General features: G+C 38.1%; 1 protein-coding gene across 10 annotated transcripts in view; it reads right to left on the bottom strand.

Annotated features, from left to right (window-relative positions):
- Positions 1 to 221: 221 nt before the first annotated feature.
- The window catches only part of AKAP7 (A-kinase anchoring protein 7), a 151,047-nt gene continuing 129,154 nt past the window's right edge, over positions 222 to 22,114 (bottom strand). For 6 of the 10 annotated variants that reach the window (XR_012433437.1, XM_065543407.2, XM_005551839.5 and 3 more), the window contains one exon: positions 222 to 2,233. Coding sequence is in view for 8 of the 10 variants with exons in the window: in XM_065543407.2 (XP_065399479.1) it covers positions 2,037 to 2,233 (197 nt within the window). In the remaining 2 variants the exon portion in view is untranslated. The remainder of the gene's footprint in view (positions 2,234 to 22,114) is intronic. The other 4 variants (XR_012433438.1, XM_005551838.5, XM_074037051.1 and 1 more) reach the window with 1 other exon arrangement.

Raw genomic sequence — 22,114 nt, 5'->3', positions numbered from 1 at the left:
TTTGAATTTAAGGTTCTGTTGTTAATTCTCTGTGAAGCTGACTGACTTGATATCATTTTAAAGGGTAAAGTTAAAGGTGCTTTAACAACTGTGCTATCTTAGCATGAAGGACAGGAACATGAAGGTGAAGCAACACTGAAACTATCGGAACTCTGACTTCGTTATACCAACATAGATCCAGCTACTCTCAAGAGTGAAAAAAGGAAATGAGGAAAGGCAACAAGGGAAAACAATATGTTTATTAAGAGCCATGAAAATGCATAAACTCATTTGTAAATAAATGTAGTATAATTTACCCAGTGAAAAAATAGCTAAAATCCATGAGTAAACTGGATTTTATATTTGAAGTGATTTCACATATTTGATCTCCAGTGATTTCCCCCTCCATCATGATCTATTGGTAGCAGCAGTTTTGCAATGACTATAGAAAAAGCTGTTACCAACAGTCATCACACCAGGGGAAGTTTTCAAGAATGCTCTTCAAAAGAGAAGCAGCGCAAACAAATTCAGATGACAAGGGATACGGTAAGACCTGGAGCTTATCTTCAGAAATGTAAAAAATAAAAATCCCACACATGTATTCCTTAAGAAACGAAAAAGCAAAACTACATTTTGATCAGTGAAAAATATTATAAGGTTATATAAAACATTCTTAACCAGTGATTGCAATAATTACATTTATAAATGTTCATTCAAGTACTATTGTTCAATAAACATTCAAATTCTCATTAAAAGTAACACTAGATGTAGACACACCTGGACAATGCTTCTTTTGATGTAGCAACAATCATGTCAACAGGAGGCAAGTGACCCTTAAAATACTGTTGTTGGCTCTGTTTTATTCTATTTGTCTGTGAATGATTTGTTCACAGTCTGTATTTTCTTTTTCTGCAAGGACCCGAGGAATATCTCACAATAGCTAATTAAGAAATCATTTCTATAAAATGACTCTCAATATTACAGAAACAGACATTCTAAAACACAAGTGTAGCTCAAAAAATAATAGGGCAGAATCAGTTTTCTTTGGCAAGAAATTGCTAATTCCTCACCAAATGTTGGTTTGCTGTTGTGCAGACACTATCAGAAACTTCTTTGGTGTTTACCAAAGAGCTACTTAATAAGCTGGAAAGATTTCATAAGCTATGTTGTCACAATCACAATGTAGAGCTTATGTCAAAGTTGTGCTGAAATCAACGTCATTTGCTGGATTACTGTTGTTAATAAGTCTTTCTTCAAAAAGTTCCCTCCTAATTTTGGCCTGAGTCTCAGGCTTTAATAAAAATTCCTTTATCTGTTTCACTTTGGACTTCAGACCCATCGTTTCTCGATGCAAAGCTTCATTAATTAAGTCTCGAATTCCAATAGGTTTCTTGCCTAAGAAAAAAAAATTATATAATACATTTCATTAAATATGGCATACTGACTTATCAAAATAGGATTTAAAAAAACTTTAAAATGTTGCCCACATTTTATAGAAAAGGTTGCATTTCACCAAAAATATATCATTTACATGAAACATAATTTACTATAAATAAAGATCACTGCATAGCAACAGCACACTTAGGACAAAAGTGAAACATTATGGACTAATTGTACAAATGACAATTTCAACAGTGATTATTTTAAACTTAGCACTTGATAGCTGTGTGTGAGAGTTCTGGCCTCAGATAAAGTAGTCAAATGCCCTGCTAAGCAATATAAATGGCAGTATTCCATTGATGGCAAGGCCTCTTTCACGGCCTTTAATTTGTGTCCAGGAGGCATAACCAAAAGTTCCCTCTCCCTTGTGCATGGCTGAGGGCGAGCAAAACTTGGGCCATTCTTCTTTCATCAATTAATTTCCTCTGCCAGTCCCAGCACTCCGTTTTTCTTCTGTTGTGTTTCAGAAATGCAAACACATCGATCATGAAAGTATTAGGCAATCTCCACAGATTGGACCAGAGAAACTTAAACAGCACGCTGCAAGTCAGTCCCTAGACTCAGCAGAGGGGAGGAGGGAGGCTTTGCACAGAGACATGGGGGCCTGCGTTCTGGCCTCATTTCCTGTTGTTCTCATTGTCATTGCCATTCCGATCAGCTGCTTCAGTTTTCACAGAGCTCCCCTCCCCTGGCTTGTTTTTATTCTGTGTTTCCTCCAGATACTGCTGGACAGCCTTGAGCACCGCGTTCTCCACCAGCCTTTTACTGAGCCTTACTAGTTCAGCGTCATCGGGCTCCCCTCCGTTCTTTTCACCTACATTCCACAATAGAGAAGAGAGGTCACTGAGATCACATTGCCATAGAAACTTGGCATGCAGGGGCCGGCTAGTTCCATTAGTTAAAAAGAGCAAGTGTAAATTGGATCTATAAATTCAAGAACAGTGGGTTGGCTTTTCATTGGGTATTTGCGGAAGCAGAAGCCTGTCTATTCCTGAAGGCTTCAGATTAAAAAGTAGTTCATTAGTCCCAATCTAGACAAGCTCTACCTACCAATGCGGGATGTTTCCCATTTATATGTGAATTTCTGTTCTCTCATCCAAGGCTGATTACTACTACTAACGTCCATGTCCCCACCACGTGAAGTCTCAGACATGTGAATTCACACTAAGTAGACCTATGTCTGCTTCTCATTCTCCAATATCAAATATCAGGTCGTCAAGATTTCCCCAGCATGTCATTACTTAAGATCACTAATTTAAAAGTGCTTGGCCTATAGGTTGGTTGTTAATAAATGCTCAGTGCTGCCATGAAGATAAAGGCAGTCACTACCACTAGGAATTGGTTTAAAATAAGCTTGTAAGACTAATATTCTTTTTAATTCCAGTGCTATCACTGCAATTTAAGAAATAGGAAATTCTTCAAAGAAAAATTAAGATTATAATGGTACATTACTAGATGTAAATATTTTATGGTCATTTTACTTCCCTGATAGTAATGATCCAGGTGTAATTATTCCATCTTTTGTTTTACTCTAAAAGAGCTGGTTTCCAACTATTCTCATGGTAGACATTTCCCAGTCATTCTCTTTCTTGTCTCCCTTAACTGTGGAAAGGAACTAAGGGGCTCCTTCCCCAGTTAAGGGAGACAAGGAAGAGAATGACCATTCAGTGCTCACTCTCCTCCCATCGAGCTGGGGACCCAGGAAAGAACAAGGTTGGAGGCAAAGAAGTCACAGGATGCTTGCATATTAAAATCAGCTCAGTTTTGGAAGACTACTCATGGGTTCCAGAAGACAAAGTCAGTGTTGCACTTCCATCTCTGGGTCTGGGACAGGCAGATACAAAGGGTGTGAGCTGGAAGATGGACACTACTTCCCATACTCACATATAATAGGGATTGAAGAACAGAAGCAGGTAGGCCAAGGGTGAGAACTGGCCCCCAACCTTGTTTCAGAGCCCCCTACTTGTACGTAACACCCATCAAGACCAACCGTGCTTATAACCATCCCCTTCATTCCTGGCAACATCCCAAGCAGAAGAGAGGGTGGGATAAGACCCATCTAGAAACACTAATAGTGGGAACCCTTAGCAACTGCCTTCTCCTCAAATACGGCAATATGGCACCCCAGACCCATGATCAGAAGTCCAAGATAGAACACCTGCAGTGCAAAATATGTTTAGAATTGAGTAAATGTCAACTCAGTAATAACTAAATATAACTTGCTAAATAATACTATTAAAGTAAAGAAATTCATAGATAATGTATTTACTATTAAAGTAAAGAAATTCATTGCTAACGTCATTTTGGGTGGCAAGTTAAGACTTTTTGTTTATCAGAGTTAATGAATACATTGCCTAATATTTAGGGATTTTATTTCAACCTTATAACACGGTGTTTATACTCTATAGACAATATCTCCAAATGAATGTGGAACTGTTTCTATAATGACTCTTCCCATTTAAAAGGGAAAACTCCAACTGCAAATGAAGGAATACTTTTTAAGTACCCTCCAAAACACTACACTGTAAATGACTGTCTACATCTGCCATCCTACTTGTGCTCTGTATCAAGGCCAGACATTGCACCCTGGGGGCTGTTCCTGAATCTAGTCAGCTTTCTCATCAGCAAGATGACGGTTGAATCTGAGTCTAATAAATGGCTCAACCTCCAAATCCCTTTGGGGTCTAATGTTCCATGATTCTGTGATTTCTACTAGTCCACAGTGAAGTGTCCCTATTATCTTTTTTTTTTTCTTTGAGACGGAGTCTCGCTCTGTCGCCCAGGCTGGAGTGCAGTGGCACGATCTCCGCTCACTGCAAGCTGTGCCTCCCGGGTTCACGCCATTCTCCTGCCTCAGCCTCCCGAGTAGCTGGGACTATAGGCGCCCGCCACCACGCCCCGCTAGCTTTTTGTATTTTTAGTAGAGACGGAGTTTCACCGTGTTAGCCAAGATGGTCTCGATCTCCTGACCTCGAGATCCACCCGCCTCAGCCTCCCAAAGTGCTGGGATTACAGGCGTGAGCCACCGGGTCTGGCCTCCTATTATCTTAAACACAAGAATCTTCCTACAAAAAGCTAATTTTGGCCAGGCACGGTAGCTCATGACTGTAATCCCAACATTTTGGGAGGCTGAGGCAGGTGGATCACGAGGTCAAGAGATCGAGACCATCCTGGCCAACATGGTGAAACCCCGTCTCTACCAAAAATATAAAAATTAGCTGGGCGTGGTGGCATGCACCTGTAGTCCCAGCTACTCAGGACGCTGAGGCAGGAGAATCACTTGAACCCAGGAGGCAGAGGTTGCAGGGAGCCAAGATCGCGTGACTACACTACAGCCTGGCGACACAGTGAGACTCCATCTCAAAAAAGAAGAAAAAAAAGTGAATTTTCCCTTCTGACATCTTATTTTCATTTATGCTGTTACTATTATTCGAGGCAGTCAAGCTCAAAACAAGATTGTAGCCATCTTTGATGCCTTCCTTTCCCTCATTAACCCCCTTAATTACCAAGCTTTGTCAATTGTGCTTCATGATTTCTCCCATCTTCAATGCGCCTGGTATAAAACCTCTAGATTATTATTTCTAAAACATCTCTTTCACTCTTTACAGGGAAATGTCTGTCTGTCAAGCCTTTCCAAAATTTGCCTTTCCAGCCTGACGGCCCACCACTGCACACCTCCACTGTCAGCTTCCAACATCTCCTCAGAGGCTTCCACACCATTCCCAATTTCGAGACGACCCTCCCTTTCTTTCAGCAATTAGAATCCCATCTACTCCATGAAGCCTTTCCTGGTTAGCTAATATAGTTTGAATTTGTGTCCCCACCCAATCTCCTGCGGAACTGTAATCCCCAATGCTGGAGGAAGGACCTGGTGGGAGGTAACGATCACAGAGGTGTGTTTCCCCCTTGCTGTTCTCATGATACTGAGTGAGTGCTCATGAGATCCGGTTGTTTGAAAAGAGATCGCCCTCTTTCCTTCCTCCTGCTGTGGCCATGTAAGATATGCCTGCTTCCCCTTCACCTTCTGTCATGATTGTAAGTTTCCTGAGGCCTCCCCAGCCATGCTTCCTGTACAGCCTGTGGAACCACGAGCCAACTAAACCTCTTTTCTTTATAAATTACCCAGTTTCAGGTATTTCTTTATAGCAATGCAAGAATGGGTTAATACACTATCCTAGCTGTAACTGATGAGCCTCCACTGGACTCTAATAACTCTCACTGCATGTACAGTACATGGCCTTTTGGTCATTCATTGAACAATTGTGTACTGAAGATCTATAAGGATACAAAGCAGTGAGCAAAACAACATCCTACTGGGTTTTTTTCTTAATTTCTTAACAAATTATGAGAATTATTTATTAATGTACTTATTCAACATTACTGATTCAGTATCTGCTCTGCTAAAGACAGTCTTGAGTATAGAAATTGTATCCTCGGCTTCTCAGTTATCTCTCCCTCTGCTAACATAGGACACCAATTACTCATCACAATAAGAGCTCAATACATTTTGTTAGTCAAGTGAATTGATGATTGAAGTCCTTGAAAGCAATAGCAACATTTAGAAATGCTTCTATCTTCCTATAAGGACAGCACACGAATGACCAGAAATTTAAATTTAATACTAAATTTAAAACATGAGCAGAGAACTCTGGAATCATTTAAATATCCATGTGAAAAATCTACCTCCACTTCACTTGATGAACCTGGTCAGTAAGACACAATATCTGACCTATGGGACAAATATTAGCTACCTATAATAACTAACTAACTAACCAACCAATCAGAACAATAAATTTACAAGCCAATCTTCTAGATCTGTCCTGGACTCTGGCCTCCCTTTATGATTTCCATAAAGTATCCTCAGACTATGACCATTAGCCCAGGGGTGAGTCTACAGGAAGGCTTATCACAGAGCCCTGCAATAATGCAGCAATTCAAAAAATAGACATTTTCATTCCTGTGAGATCTCATTTGTGTTCCCACTTTTAGCAGACTTAATTCATATTAATTAAAAACACGGATCTTAAGATTAGAATTATGCTGTATTTTTCTTCTGCCAACTACCTGACAAGTATCTGTCTCTCTGAGTTCTCAGATAAATGGCTACACTCATTTTAACTGTAGCTCCTTCAACAATGGCAGTTCAACATGCTAGTGTAACATATACAAATTGTCTTTTGATATTCCAACAGAAGTGCATATAAAAAATATTGCCAATGTAAGCAACACACTCTTGATAGGAATATTCTTTGTTGGACTACAGGGTTACTTAATATCCTACCTAATAAAATGACAGATTAATAGCCTTTGTCTTTGACACTGTTACTCTAGAAATCCCCCAGAATATCCTTGATCATTTTCTTAGGAGAATGGTAAAAATATAAAAGAAAGGTCAAGAAAACTCTTTTAAGCACACCAAACACAGCACTGGCCCTAAAAATACAGACTTAAGGAACTTTTCAATCAACTTCAAGTAAGCAATTCCACTTTCTGTAGGAGTTGTGGCATCATTCACCCAGGGTTTGTACCTATGATTCCATTTTGTTTATATTAACCTGAGATCTCTGATACCAAATCAATACAGGGATGGAATTTATATCTGTGGTTACTGAAAAGAAAATAAATAACTCCTTTGTGGTAGCAAAAATATTTTACACCTACTGAGAAAACTGAAGGTCAACATTAATGTGCTTCAGCTGGTCTTATGTGTGAGTTGACCCAACACAGCTTAACTGATGTCACAGGAAGGGCTCCAGAAACCATCACCACACTCTACCCACTGCCAATATCTAGGGGCCCATTTGTCCTGAAAGAACAAATCAGGCTAATTTTTTGGAAAAGGGAACAAAGAAAAATGTTCATTACAATACAAGATAGAGTGCAACCATGTTAAAATAATAACATTCAAACACTAAACATGAAAATATTAAAAGCTCTCACTTGCTCACATCCTAACTATCAAAAACTTCATTTGGTATCTGAACGAAGCCTTCCTAAACATCCTCCCCTTCATTGGAACTTCCTGTTCCCAACGCATAAGGGTTAAAAGTGGATTTTTTTTTTTTTTTTTTAACTGAGCTTACCTTTTCATTGGTCCATCTAACTAAAAAGAAGCACTAAATATAGATCTGTAGGCTATTCAAAAAGTTAGGATGGCACACTCAGCTGCCTTGCACACTACCTGCAAGTGATGTGAGGAAGGACAGATCAGGAATCATCCTCAACTGTACATTTCAACTGACACTGTCCTGGGACCCTTATTTGCCAAAAGTATTAGCTGCAGTACCCCAGGAAACAGAGTTCCTGCAAATACAGCTCCCTCCTCTCGCCAAAAACCAAAACTCACCCCCAACATATACACACCAGAAAATTTTATAATTAAAACACTAAAACCGTATTTTAAAACCTTTTCTATAATATAAATTTCAAAAGGGAAGGAACCATGCCTTTGTAAGGTGTATTCTAGATTCAGTAGCACAGAATAAATATAAAAATGATGTTGCTGTATGTCCAAAAGGACATCCCCACAGGGGTTTTAGAGACCACTACACTGTATGTCCCTCCACCCAACCCCACCCTCATCATTTTTACACTGGGGATGGTAGGGGTGGAATGCAGCTAAACTGAAAATCAAGAGTAGCCTTGGGAGAAGAAACAAAGGGGAGATAAAGTCTCAACAGGCATTTGGCTTCCAGTCTGAGTGGGCTGGGGTGGTGATTCCAGTCTCAGCCAAAGTGTCATAACGACAAATGTTATGAACCCTTCAGGCCTTTTGTAAACACAGCAGGTGCTGGCACATTCAGAGTCTTCATTTCTTTCCGCTGTTCCCCAAGATGCTGTCTGAAGCCAGTCCCTTGATCCATACATCCTTGTAGGAATGCCCAAACCACATGGTTCAGGATGATCCCTATGACTTGTGCCCTCCACATGGCTCCTCATATGGTCACATCAAAGATGGCGGCAGACATGTGATGGACGTTTGTAGGCCACGCAGCCTACCTAAGAACCCTCCTGCTTACCCTTTCCTGATATCCCAGAACAGCCCCTTAGAGACTTTTCTCTGTCAGTCTGTGACATCAGTTCTCTGACTCTATATTATGATTCTCATTGCTACCTATACAATTTCTGCAGATAGCTGTTATTTCTTGCTGGAAATCTTAGAAAATACTGATGGTGATATGACAGAACTCCTAATGTTGTTTGCAAGGAGAGAAAAGCAAAATATACCTTCAAGTTTGAAATCAAATTTTGGCGTTTTCTATCTGCACAACCTTGTCCGTGACCTCTCTAAACTAAAGTTGGGGTATCATGGGGATGACAATATATACATTGCATTGATGTTATAAGGATTAAATATAATGTATGAGAAGTACCTAAAATGGTGCCTGAAACATAGCAGGCTAGGCTCTCAAAATGTAGGTTATGATTAAATCTGAGTTCAACTTATTTTAAAAATAATATGCCCAATACCCGCTAAATGCCAATTATTTGTTGGTTCAATGAACACTTTAGTAAGCATCTATTATGTACCGCTATTAAGTATGTAAAAATGAATAAGATACAGTCTCTGACCACACACAAGTCAGTCTAGGAGGATGACCTAGATAATTGCAATAATGATTGCAAAACTATAGGTGAAGTGCTATAACAGAATACACTCAAGGTCTAGTGAAGTTGGGATGGGATAAAAAGGTAAGTTTTAAAGGAAAGGCATTTCAGGTCAATGAATAAGAGTTTCCAGGCATGGAGGCAGGGATGATGGAGGGGTAGGGAGGTTTCCAGACATAAGAAGGGCATAAGTATGTGCACACAGGCATGAGAAAGCATGATGCATTGGAGTACTGGAAGTATTCCATATTGCCAGGACAAAGAGTTCAGAGAGTCATGGGTGAGGTGAGGATGGCTTCGGGGGAAAGAAAGCTAGAAAACAGGTAGGGATAAAGGGACCTATGTACCATGCTATGGACTGAAGAGGGGCACATATAGGGGCAGAGAGCTGGGTGCGGTGGCATGCACCTGTAGTCCCAGCTACGCAGGAGGCTTGCTTGAGCCCAATAGTTTAAGTCCAGTCTGGGCAACATAGTGAGACCACATCTCTAAAAACAATAGAGGGAGGTTTTGCAACAGACAGAAAGAGAAACAATGAGGATGTGAACCATGGTAGATGCAGTAGAAAAGTGAAGTACATATTACAACAAGAGTTAAATAGGAATACTAAACCATGGCACCATTTTAATTAGGGAAGGAAGATAAGGAAAGACAGGGGGAGTGGAGAAAATGAATGCAGAAATAATGGCCAAAAATGTTTGAAATTCCACAAAAATTACATACCCTTTGAGTTTCTTGATACTACATATCGAGAAGCTCAAAGAATCCCAAGAAATGTGATTCTTGAGAAGAAATATGAAGTACAAGAAATGTGAAGAAAATCACACCAAGGAATATCATGATCAAATTTCTGAAAAACAGTATTAAAAGAAAATCTTAAAACAGCCAAAGAAAAAAGAAGCATCATATACAGAGAAATAAAGACAAGAACGACAGCAGACTTACTCATCAGAAACAATGCAGAAGACAACAGTGCAACATTTTAAAGTACCAAAAGAAAAAGAAAAGGCAACAAAGAATTCTTTACCCAAAAATATTATCTTTCAAAAATGAGGGTGAAGGATGACTTTTTCAGACATACAAATGCTAAATGAATTCATCATCAGCTGACCAGCACTAGAAGAAATGTCAAAGAAAAAAACTTGAGGCAGAAGGAAAATGATACTAGACAGAAATTTAGATCTACTCAGAGACAAAGAGAGAACCAAAAACTATACATATGTAAGTAAAAATAAAAGACTTTTTCTCATTTTTAATTTCTTTAAAAGAGAAAGAACTGTTTTAAGTGGGTATTATAAAATATGTAGAAATAAAACTTATGGCAACAATAGCACACAAAGATTGGGAGGGGGAAAATGCAAATAACTGTAAGGTTCTTCTGTTAAACATGAAGTGGCATAATATTATTTGAAGGCAGATGTTTATTTTAAAACCCTACAGTAACCACTAAAGTAAAATCAAAAAGAGGCACAGTAAATAAGCCAATAATGGAGATAAAATGGAGTAATAAAATTCCTTAATAAAAAATAAGGCAGTAAAAGAGGAGAAAAAGCAGCAAAGAACAGATGAGACAAGTAGAAAACAACTAGCAAGGTGGGAGATTTAAACTCACTCATATTGATAATCGTATAAAACATAAAATGGCCTAGACACACCAATGAACAGTCAGAGACTGTTGATTTGGATTAAAAAATCATAATCAACTATGATGTCTACCAAAAAAAAATCCAATTCAAATATGAAGAGACAGGAAGGTTAAAGTTACTAATACAGAAAAAGATATGCCACACTAACGCTAATGGAAAGAAAGCTAAAGAATCAATATCAGGCAAAGCAGATTTCAGAAAAAGTAGTACCTGGAAGAGATATTATGTAATAATGAGGGAATCAATTCTTCAAGAGGGTGTAAAAATCCTAAATGCATATATGTCTCATAAAAAGAGCATCAAAGCACCTGAAGCAAAAACTGATAGAACTAAAAGGTTGATAGATGATACACAATTACAGTTGAGATTTCGAGACCATTCTCAAGAGTTGATAAAACAGAAATTCTGTGAAAATACAGAAGACATGAACTACAGTACTAACCAAATCCACCTAACTGAAAATTATAGAACCCTCCACCCAACAGAACACACTTTCTTTTTAGTGTATAGAAAACGTTTGCCAAGAGAGATCACATTCTAAGCCATAAAACAAGACTCAATAGTTAAAAATACTGAACTCATCCAATGCATGTTTTTGATCCACAATGGATTCAAATAAGAAATCAGTAACAGAAAGATACCCTGAGAATCCTTTAGTTATTTATATTTAAACAATATTTCTAAATAATCCATGAATCAAAGATGAAACCAAAAGAGGAATTAGAAAATATTTAACTGAAGGTAAATTTAAAACAAAACATACCAAATTTGTGGAATGCAGCTAAAGCTGTACTTTGTACCACTAAGTGCTTATATTAGAAAATAAGAAAAGGTCTCAAGTCAGTTATCAAAGCTACCACATTGAGAACATAGGAAGAGAGGATCCAGTTAACCCCAAAGTAAGCAGAAAGAAGGAAATAATAAAAATAGTAGCAGAATGAAATAGAAAACAGATAAACAGTAGAGAACATCAGTGAAACCAAAGGCTAATCCTTTGAAAAAAAATCTATAAAATTGATAAAGCTGTATCCAGACTGATCAGGAACAAAAAAATACAAGATGTATATTGCCAATATCAGGAGTAGGGGTGGAAACATCACTATCAATTATACAAACATTAAGAGGATAATCAGGAAATATAAACAATTGTATGTGAAGAGATGCAACAAACTAGATGAAATGGGCAAATTCCTTAAAAGACACCAACTATCCAATTGCATTCAAGAAGAAACAGGTAACTTGAATAGCTCTCTACTTAATTTAAAAATTGAGAGTATAGTTAAAAATCTTTCAACAAAGTAGCCCAGATGGCTTCATTATTAGTAAATTCTACCAAATATTTAGGAAGAAATTTTACCAATCCATACTCTTCCAGAAAATAGAATAGGGAACACCCAATTACCTACACCAGACAGAGTGAAAAGATAAAATTACAGACCAATATTCTTCACAGAGACACAAAAATCCTTAAGAAAATTTTACCAAATCAGTATAGCAATATATAAAAACGATAAGACACAAACTAAGAGAGGTTTATTCTAGAAATGCAAGAATAAATTAACATTTGAAAACTGGTATATATAATTTCTATACCAAAAACTAAATAAGCAAATACGATCATTTAAATACATTCAGAAAAGGAATTTAACAAAATTCATACTCACTCATGATAAACACTCTTAGCAAACTAGAAACAGAAAGAAATATCCTTAGGCCAAAAGGGCCCCTATGAAAACCACCAGCGAACTGCATACTTTACTGGTCAGCTAACTTCAGACTTACTGGCAAAAGTCTGAATTATTTCCCCCTAAAATCAGGAACAAGATAAAAATGTCTGCTCTCACCACTGCTGCTCAGCATTATACTGAAAGTCCTAGCCAGTAGAAGTAGGCAAGGAAAAGAATAAAAACCTCTTCATCAAAAAAGAAGTAGTAAAATTGTCTTCATTTGCAAATTACATCTTCATCTATCCGGAAATCTAAGGATTCTACAAAAATGTGTTTAGCAAGGCCACAGGCTACAACCACTGTATTTAAAAAACTGTATTTCCTATACTATCCACAAATAACTGAAAATTGAAACTTAAAAAGTGATTTTAATAGCATAAAAGATTAAATACTTAGAGTAATTCAATAAAATGTATGCAACACCTGCATACTGACAACTATAAAACTTCCTGAGAGAAATTAAAACCTAAATAGAGAAATAAACTATAGTCATGGATCAAAAGATGTCAGTGCTCCCCCAGTTGCTCTATAGATCCAAATCAGTATCTATTAAACCCAACAAGGCTTTTTAAAATAAAAATTGGTAAGTTGACTTTAAATTTACATGAGGCTGGGTGCAGGGGCTCACAACTGTAATCCCAGAACTTTGGAAGGCCAAGGCGGGAGGATCACTTGAGGCCAAAAGTTCCAGATCAACCTGGGCAACATAGTAAGACCCCACCTCTACAAAAAATTAAAAAATCAGCCAGGCATGGTGGCATGCGCCTGTAGTCCCAGTTACTTGGAAGGCTGAGGCAGGAGGATCACTTGAGCCAAAATATTTCTGAACTTAGCCAAAATATTTCTGAGCTAAAAGATGGTGAATTGTTGAATAAATTCTTTGTGTGGAATCTGAACGCCAGTGATGAGGCTATAGTGTCTGTTCTGAGGGAACCTGTGGCAGAAGTGAATGGGATTTTTGATACCACATTCCAAAGTCACTGAACAAAGCCTTATGGAAGGCAGGGAAGTTGACCAGTCCTGGGGCTTTGCTCTTTCAGTGACAAGAATCAAGTCCCTCACAGATCCCTGACTAAAAGCAATGGTTTCACTGTGGCAACACTGGAACTATATGTAATTTAGTTTAGGACATATTAGACACACTACAATGCTTTTCTAGTTTTTGGTAGAGGTGTATTTCAAAGTAACTAGCATTTTTTACACATCTATGTACATATTCGTGGCCTTGTCTGACTTTAAAAGAGAACTTTTTTATTCTAAACAGACTCCATATGAACGGTTATCCTGTCATTTGACTCATGTGTCTCTACTTTTCCCTGTACTTTTCCCATTTATAATTTGTAAAATGTTCTCTTATGATCATCATGTATTTTGTAAATAATGAATAGTATTTGGTTAAAAAAAAAAAAAAAAAAAAAAACCAAGGCTGCAGTGAACTATGATGGCACCACTGCACTCCAGCCTGGGCAACAGAGCAAGATTCCAACTCTTTAAAAAATAAAATTTTATGAAAATGTAAAGGAACTCGAAAAGCCAAAAAGTTTTTAACAAGAAGAACACAATTAGAAGACTTACACTTCCTGATTTCAAGACTTACTTTGAAGCTACAGAAATAGAGACAGTGTGGTATTGGCATAAGTATAGACATATAGATAATAAAACAAAACAAAAATCCACAACTAGACTCACACACGTATGGCCAATTAATTTTCAACAAAGGAGCCAAGGCAATTAAAAAAGAATAATCTTTGCAAGGAATGGTACTAGAATAATTATATATCCATATGCAAAATAAAAAACCTCAACCCTTGTCTCACACCAATATAAAAATTAAAATGAATCACAGACCTAATATGAGAGCTTTATAAGTATAAGCTGTCTAGAAGAAAACACAGAATAACTTCTTAGTGACCTTGGATTTGGCAAAGATTTATTAAACAGGACAACAAAAGCACAAACTTTAAAAAAAGAGGTAAATTGAACTTCACCAAAATGTAAAACATTTGCTCTTTTCAGGACCCTGTTAGAAAACAAAAGGCAACCCACAGCCTGGGAGAAAATATTTGCAAAATTTATCTATTAAGGAACTTATAGCAAGAAAACAAAAAGAACTCTTACTACTTAATAGGAAGAAAAGCAACCAAATACAAAAATGGCCAAAGGAACTGACAAGTTTTTTTTTCACAAAATAAGATATACAGATGGTTGATAAACATGTAAAAAGACACTCAACATTTTTAGTCATCAGGGAAATACAAACTAAAGTCACAATGAGACACTACTACTCACCTGACAACATGACTGTCAATTAAAAAGATAGACAATACTAAGTGTTGGTGAAGATGTGAAGCAACTGGAACTCCTATTGCTGGTGGGAATGCAAAAATGGTAATAGCCACTTGGTAAAAACAGTTTAGAAACTTCTTATAAAAAGTTGACCATATTCTTACAATGCAAACCATTAATCTATTTCTAGCTAGACTTGAAATCAAAGAAAATGAAAGCACATACTCACATAAACACCTATACATGAATGTTTGTAGTAGCTTTATTCATAATTATCCCAGACTAGAAACAACTCAAATACTCTTCAACTGGGGAATGAATCAATAAGCTGTGGTAAATCCATGCAATGCATTAGTACTCAGTACAAAGTAATGAAATACTGATACAGGCAACAATACAGATGAATCTAAAACATGTTGTGTGAAATAAACTAGATTCAAAGGGTTACATGCTATATGATTTCATTTATATGACATTCTGGGAAAGGAAAAACTAACTGCAGACAAACCAGCAGTTTCCAGGGGTAGCTGTAACAGGAAGTGTTGACTATAAAAGGGCATGAGAGAATTTTGGAGAGTGATGGAACTGTTCACAGTCTAGATTGTGGTGCTATGACTCTGTGCTGATTACAACTGACAGACTTATACACAGTGAATATTACTGTATGTAAATTATACCTCAATGAAAAAACATTATTAGGAACAATGTATTCCCTCTGATGAGGGAAAAGTTCAGCCTCTATTGGGATCAACCTGTGAACTGGATGAATGGACTAGTGCCCTGTCACTCTGCAATTAGCATGTGCCTGGTAATGATGATGGCTTTCTCAGCCCCTGTTTTGACACATCTCAACTGTAATATCTGTAATCTCTCACAGCTGCAGGCCTCAGATTCTCAGTTGCTTTCCTTCTGAATCATATTTTTCTGTGTGCTTCATACCAAAATAGGAAAAATAATTTCCACTGAAATAGACTGGGGTGGTTTCTGGGCATAAATACGACTCAAATAAATTGTTTTAATTCTCCCCTTCAGTATATCAGACAGGTATCATCTGCTCCAATCTGCTCAGAGAGTACAAACTAAGTTGGTACCCAATATTCTGACTGACATGTGATCACCCTTACTCTGTTGTTTAAATCTCTTTCAGAGGGGCACGATGCTCATGGCAGTTTATTTTGCTGACTGGGTTTGCCTTGTCTTGTTTGTAGGTTCCCATTTGCTACTCCATATCATAAATTGTTTTCTACTGTATGGTAACCATGGTGGTTTCCTCCCTGAATTTTGGTTCCTATATTTGTTCAGGTTGGAATGTGGGGATGCCTCAAGATCCCTGACTGGTTGCTCAAGACCACTCCAAGTCATTTTGTGCAAAACTGATTGAGAAGTGCAGTTCTGAGTAGTGATAAAAGTAGTATGCATTCCAGACCGGGCACAGTGGCTCACGCCTGTAATCCCAGCACTTGGTGGATCACCTGAAGTCAGGAGTTCGAGACCAGCCTGGCCAACATGGTGAAACCTTGTCTCCACTAAAAATACAAAAATTAGCCAGGTATGGTGGCACATGCCTGTAATCCCAGCTACTAGGGAAGCTGAAGCAGGAGAATTGCTTGAACCCAGGAGGCGAAGGTTGCAGTGGGCCGAGATCAGGCCACTACACTCCAGCTTGGGGGAAAGAGTGAGTGAGACTCTGTTTCCAAAAAAAAAGTAGTACGCATTCCAAACACAATTCCTGGTCCACAGGAGTGTCAGCAGAAGTATGGCTATCATTGAAAAATTATATTTATGACAGAGAAGAAATACAGTTTCAAACATGTCAAAAGCATAAATTTTCAAATAATCATGCTTTTGTAGAAAAACAAGGAAATCAGAAAATGAAGGACTCCTTAGAATCTAAATATTATTACATTCATGTAATTTCTTACCATGTATTTTAAGAGAGCATTAAATAAAACTTAGAAGCATGACTAACTGAAATTAATTTTTACCTATTTGGCCAACACACCTGCTCATGAGAATACAGACTTTTCTTTATAGGCTGATTATCCTAGGCTAGGAATTGATTTGAGCAGAAATAAGGTCACTCTCCTGTTCCGAAGGCAACGTTCACCAATGTAGGTTGGCAGAATAAATGTTGCCATTAATGTAATCTAGTAAAATAAATCATAAGTTGCAGATATCACTTTACCTCTTTTTTAAGCAGTAAGGACCCACCAAAATCAGAAGGTTTCGCAGGCTGAGAAAATTCCCATGATGCCAACTCACTAACAGCAGTAACAGGAACACTTTTTTCCACTTGTTCAGGTAACACTTCATACTTTCCAAAGTGTTTTCAGAAACATTATTTCATTTGGTTATCACAGAAACCTTAAGAGGTAAATTAAGTGTCATTCTTCCCATTTGCAGGTAGGAACAATGAGACTTGTATAAATTGCCTATGATCACATAGCAGTAGTGATGGAAACTGATAATTCCCTCACTAGGAATTAGGAAGCTTAGTTCATCCAAGACACCTACCCCCAGGCAGATATACTTCACAGTGCTCTCATCCTGGGAAAATGAAAGTATACAAGAGAGAAATATTATGTGAGAAATAGCACATAATTTAATGATTGGTCAATTAGAAAACAGAAAATTGAGAAGATTTCATTCTCAGCTTGAAATGTCCAATACTAAATAATGGTACTGATTAATGCAATACAATTACTTCCTCCCTCCCTCCCTTCCTTCAAATAAAGACAAGTTGTCCCTCCCTTTCTCCCTTCTTCCCTTCCTTCCTTCCCATGCTTTCATCTTTCCCAAAGTATTCACTGAGCATCCTCTTCTGTGATAAGCATCGTGCTATAAATACAGAAATGAATCTGACATGGGCCCTGCCTTCAGGAAACCTGCAATTCAGTACAGGTAGAAACATATTAAATAAATAAGAGATCATGAATGCTCTCAAGGAAAGATGTATGATATAGAAGGGTACACAAAGTAAGACAGTGGTGAATTCCATCTAGGGGAAAATATTTCAAAAAGTGTCATGCAGGAGGTGATGTTTGAGCTGGATCGGATAGAATGAATAACGCTCTCTCAGGTGGGCCAGGGAAGAAATGCCACAAGAGAGAGTTAAGAACAGCTTGGCTTGTTTTATAGCAACAGAACTTGCTCTGGTAAGTAACTGATGAGGTGGGTGAGAGGAGAATGATAAGGCTGGAAATATATGAAAGGGAGTGAATCTGAAGGCTTCAGGGGTACACACTGAGGAGTCTACATATCAACTATTTCTCAAGCACCTACTATGATCAAATTGCACTTCCAGATTCTGAGACATATACAAATTCTTAAGGCTTGTCTTCAAGGTTGCTTATTTCAACCTGTGAAGTATAATGTTAAAGAAAATTCGACTTTCAGAAAACTGCTCATGTTACAAAATGCAAGCTTCGGTCTCAGAACATTCCTATTATTTCATGGGAAAACATAAGATATGTCATTGACTAGTGATGCTGCTTCATTTTATCTTTGGTGCCAATATCCTGTCATTATGCTTAGCGAGAGGGCCTAAAATGTAAACAAAACTACAAAGTGACCAAGAGCATCACAAATACTTTAAACATCACAGGGTGAAAACATTATATTAAAATATTTTTTCATAATATTTTTTAAAATTATTCAAAATTAGCTCTGTAATCTTTAACTCAGCTGACTAATCCTAAACCAAATGCTTTTTAGATGAGTGTGTAGAATATGGTTTACTCTGTGAATTTTTCTATCTAATTATTCAGCTAACAAACATAAAATAGGTTTAACTGCCACTGTTTCTCTTTGAAGTCTGAACATGAAACTCCAGGTACACAGAAATATTTGGTCAGTACATCTTGCTTGTGAATACTAATCAATCTGTCAATCAAGTGTATCAGGAATTATAAAAGTAATAATAATGGGTCAAATAGAGAGAGTGTGATGCTAAAGAGAACTTGAAGTTGATTAATCATTAAAACAAAATCAAAAGAAAGGGTCATCTTTGGCCAGTCTTTCTAGAAATATCATAAAAATGAACAGAGAGACAGAGCACACTGTTAAAAAAAAAAAAAAAAACCCTGAAGCTTGGTGACTTCATAAATTTATTGCTTTAGCTTCATGAGGAATGACTGAAGAAAGTAATTTAGGATATTTCTTTTCTCAGTGGCCTACGATTATCAATTTACAAGAGGCTCCAAAAAGTATTTCGACAAAAACTAAATTGTTTTAAAGTTTTCTTTGGTGATGTCTACTGTTCATTAAACTTCTTTGAATATGTAAATTCTTACTGTAGGAAGTGAAACTAGCATTGAAACTTGTTGAGTAATAGTACACTGATGACATGTAAATATAAATTAATTTGACCCATCAGTTGACATTGCTTCTCAAGCTCTTGATCTCCACATGTGCACGAACTGCTCCCAGGCAAAGGAATTTCAGTTCTCTGTGGGGAACAAGCGCAGGTGTACCAGGGTGGACTAAGAACAGTCACTAGCATGCTGGACTTCCCCCACAGGCCACCATAAAGGCAAGATTAATTTCTGTAGGGAAAGTAGGGAAGCTACATGATGATTAGAAGGAGGAGGTCAGAGACAATCCCAGTCTTGTCCTCTACAATGTCCCACTGTTCCTTCCAGAAGAGTAAGCCAGAGTTGGCCCCACTGTGGCTGCTGAGGGTCTCTTCCCAGGATCTCTGGAGGTGAGAGGCTGTGTTCTTTCACCACCAGCTGCTTCCAAGACCTAGTGCCCTGCCCATTAAGCCCCCAAACTCTGCACACTTGTATTTTCCAACACGTATTATTTCTTAACTTACTTGTGACAATTATATGTATGGATCCTTTTAGTAATAATGAACCTATGTCATACTATGCATCTATTATGTGCCTGGGTTTTTCCCCCACACACTGAAGTCAAAAAGCTTTCTATTGTCACTCCTTGACAAACAAGAGTCAGAGAAGCCACGAGACTCGCCCAAGTCTACAAAACTAGAAACTGACAAAGTGAAATGTAGAACTATGTGGCTCCAAAACATCACACTTTCGCCATTATAAACCATAATGCTGTTCCACATCTGACAAATGGAACTGTATTTCTATGATACCTTCTGTAATTTTTTTGTTCTAAAATGAGACTGCTAATCAGAAACTATTTATAGTGCTTTCTCTTGAGTTATAGGGTCAGGATTACCTGGGCTGGAATCCTAGCTCCCCAACTCCCTGCTCGGTATCCCTGTGAAAGTTGCTCAGCCCCTCTATGGCCCACTTTATTTTGTAAGCCAGGGAAAACAGTTCTATACCACAGGGCTGCTGTGAAAATTAAGTAAGAAAATAATACAAAGCCGCCTGAAATCCCAGCACTTTGGGGAGCCAAGGCAGGCAGATCACCTGAGGTCAGGAGTTTGAGATCAGGCTGGCCAACATGGTGAAACCCCATCTCTACTAAAAATACAAAAATTAGCTGGGTGTGTTGGCACATGCCTGTAATCCCGGTTACTCAGGAGGCTGAGGCATGAGAATCGCTTGAACCTGGGGGGCAGAAGTTGCAGCGAGCCGAAATTGCGCCACTGCACTCCATCCTGGGCAACAGAGCAAGACTCTGTCAGAAAGAAAAGAAAGAAAGAAAAGAAAAGAAAAGAAAGAGAAAGAAAAAGAAAGAAAATAACACAAAGCACTTAGCATTATGCATGGCCTATAGTATAGCAATCAATAAAATGAGCTATTAATATGGCTTAGATGTTGGTCCCCTCCAAACCTCATATTGGAATATAGTCCCCAGTGTTGAAGGTGAGGCCTGATAGGGGTATTTGGGTCATGAGGCAGATCTCTCATAAATGGCCTCGTGCTGTCCTCATGATAATGAGTGAGTTCACACCCTAAGTTCATGTGAGATTTGGTTGTTTAAGAATGTGGCACTTCTCCCCAGTCTCTCTCTTGCTCCTGCTCTTGCCATATGATGTGCCTGCTCCCACTTCACCTTCCGCCATGAGTAAAAGCTTCCTGAGGCCCTCACCAGAAGCAGATGCTAGCACCATGTTTCCTGTTCAGAGTGCGGAACTGTGAGCTAATGAAAACTCTTTTCTTTATAAATTACTCAGTCTCAGATATTCCTTGATGGCAACACAAAAATGGCCTAACATAGCTATTATTATCACCATTTTGATTTAAATGAAAGAGACACTGTGACCCTCTTTCAAGTTAGAAGGTTGTAAGACTATTTACTTATGATCTTCCTGATAAACATCTCTGTAAGCAAACATAATATGGGAAACTTACCCACTTCATACAATATATTTATTGAAACAATGTTGAAATAACTGTAAACAATAATTTTATGCACTGTTCTATACAGCTAACATTTATGTTCTTTTGCTACTAAATGATATTACATGATAGGCAAAGAGAAGAGCTACTCCTAGTTATGCTTGCAAAAGGCTTCCAGCAGACATAAAAACAGACCACAGCAGAAATAGTGTGATACATATGGTTTTGTTTCTAGATGCACCAATCAAGCTCAGTTTATATGCAACTTTCCAAGTACTATCTACCTGAGAACACGTGTTAAGCACTTGTGGTAAATGCCACAATCATCCACGGTCTCAGCTTTGCTCTCACCTTCCTCATACAATCAATACATACTTTCAGTCACAGGGCTGCTTTCCATCCAGTCATTCCTTTTTGATTAAATCCCCAAAAGATTGGATATAATTAATGGCATAAAAAATAGAGCCAAAGATACACTCTGAGTAAAAATCAGGACCCAAAGGAAACATAAATTATAATAGCAAGTAAAGAACAGGGGGAAATACAAATCATGAGGTGCAAATCCCCACAGCCAAGTTTTGGGTTCTGAGCTTCTCAAAATTCAGAGTGAAATGGGATGCACGGTGGTTCTCACTGCCAAGAGCCCAAAGCACACACCACAGTAGCTTAGATCAGAGTGGCTACTCCATTGCCGCTCCACTCCAGGGCTCTAGGCCACATCCACTTTACAACAGTCTGCCCCAAATCCCTTCCTTACCTACCCTCCACCCTTCTCTTATAAGAGTATCCACTGCACCTGTCCCCTTGGGTAACTGCTCCTCTCACATTCTCTCCGGCTCCAGTAGGGCTGTTGATCCAGAGCTACCACAGGTCCATATGATGCTCTGCATGGATCTTTTAAGAAGTGACCCTTCCTTAAGACACTTCATTTCCATCTTCTGGGGAATTTTCACAACAGCAGCTTTTGTTTGTATAGAAAGGCACTTTACACCATAACACACAAATTACAATGTCTTCAATGTGTATACTGCCTCACAGGTTGTGCAGTTTACAACCTGTACCTTTACTCAGATTTCACGTATGGGAATGAGGAGAGGGAAACTCATTCTCCTTGAATGTCAAGCAGTAACAGTGTTCTCCAGAAATGCTGGAAGTCATATCCCCA

The sequence above is a fragment of the Macaca fascicularis genome, chromosome 4, assembly GCF_037993035.2.
Source record: "Macaca fascicularis isolate 582-1 chromosome 4, T2T-MFA8v1.1".
Lineage (NCBI taxonomy): Eukaryota > Metazoa > Chordata > Mammalia > Primates > Cercopithecidae > Macaca > Macaca fascicularis.
This window is presented reverse-complemented; position numbering and strand designations above follow the sequence as displayed.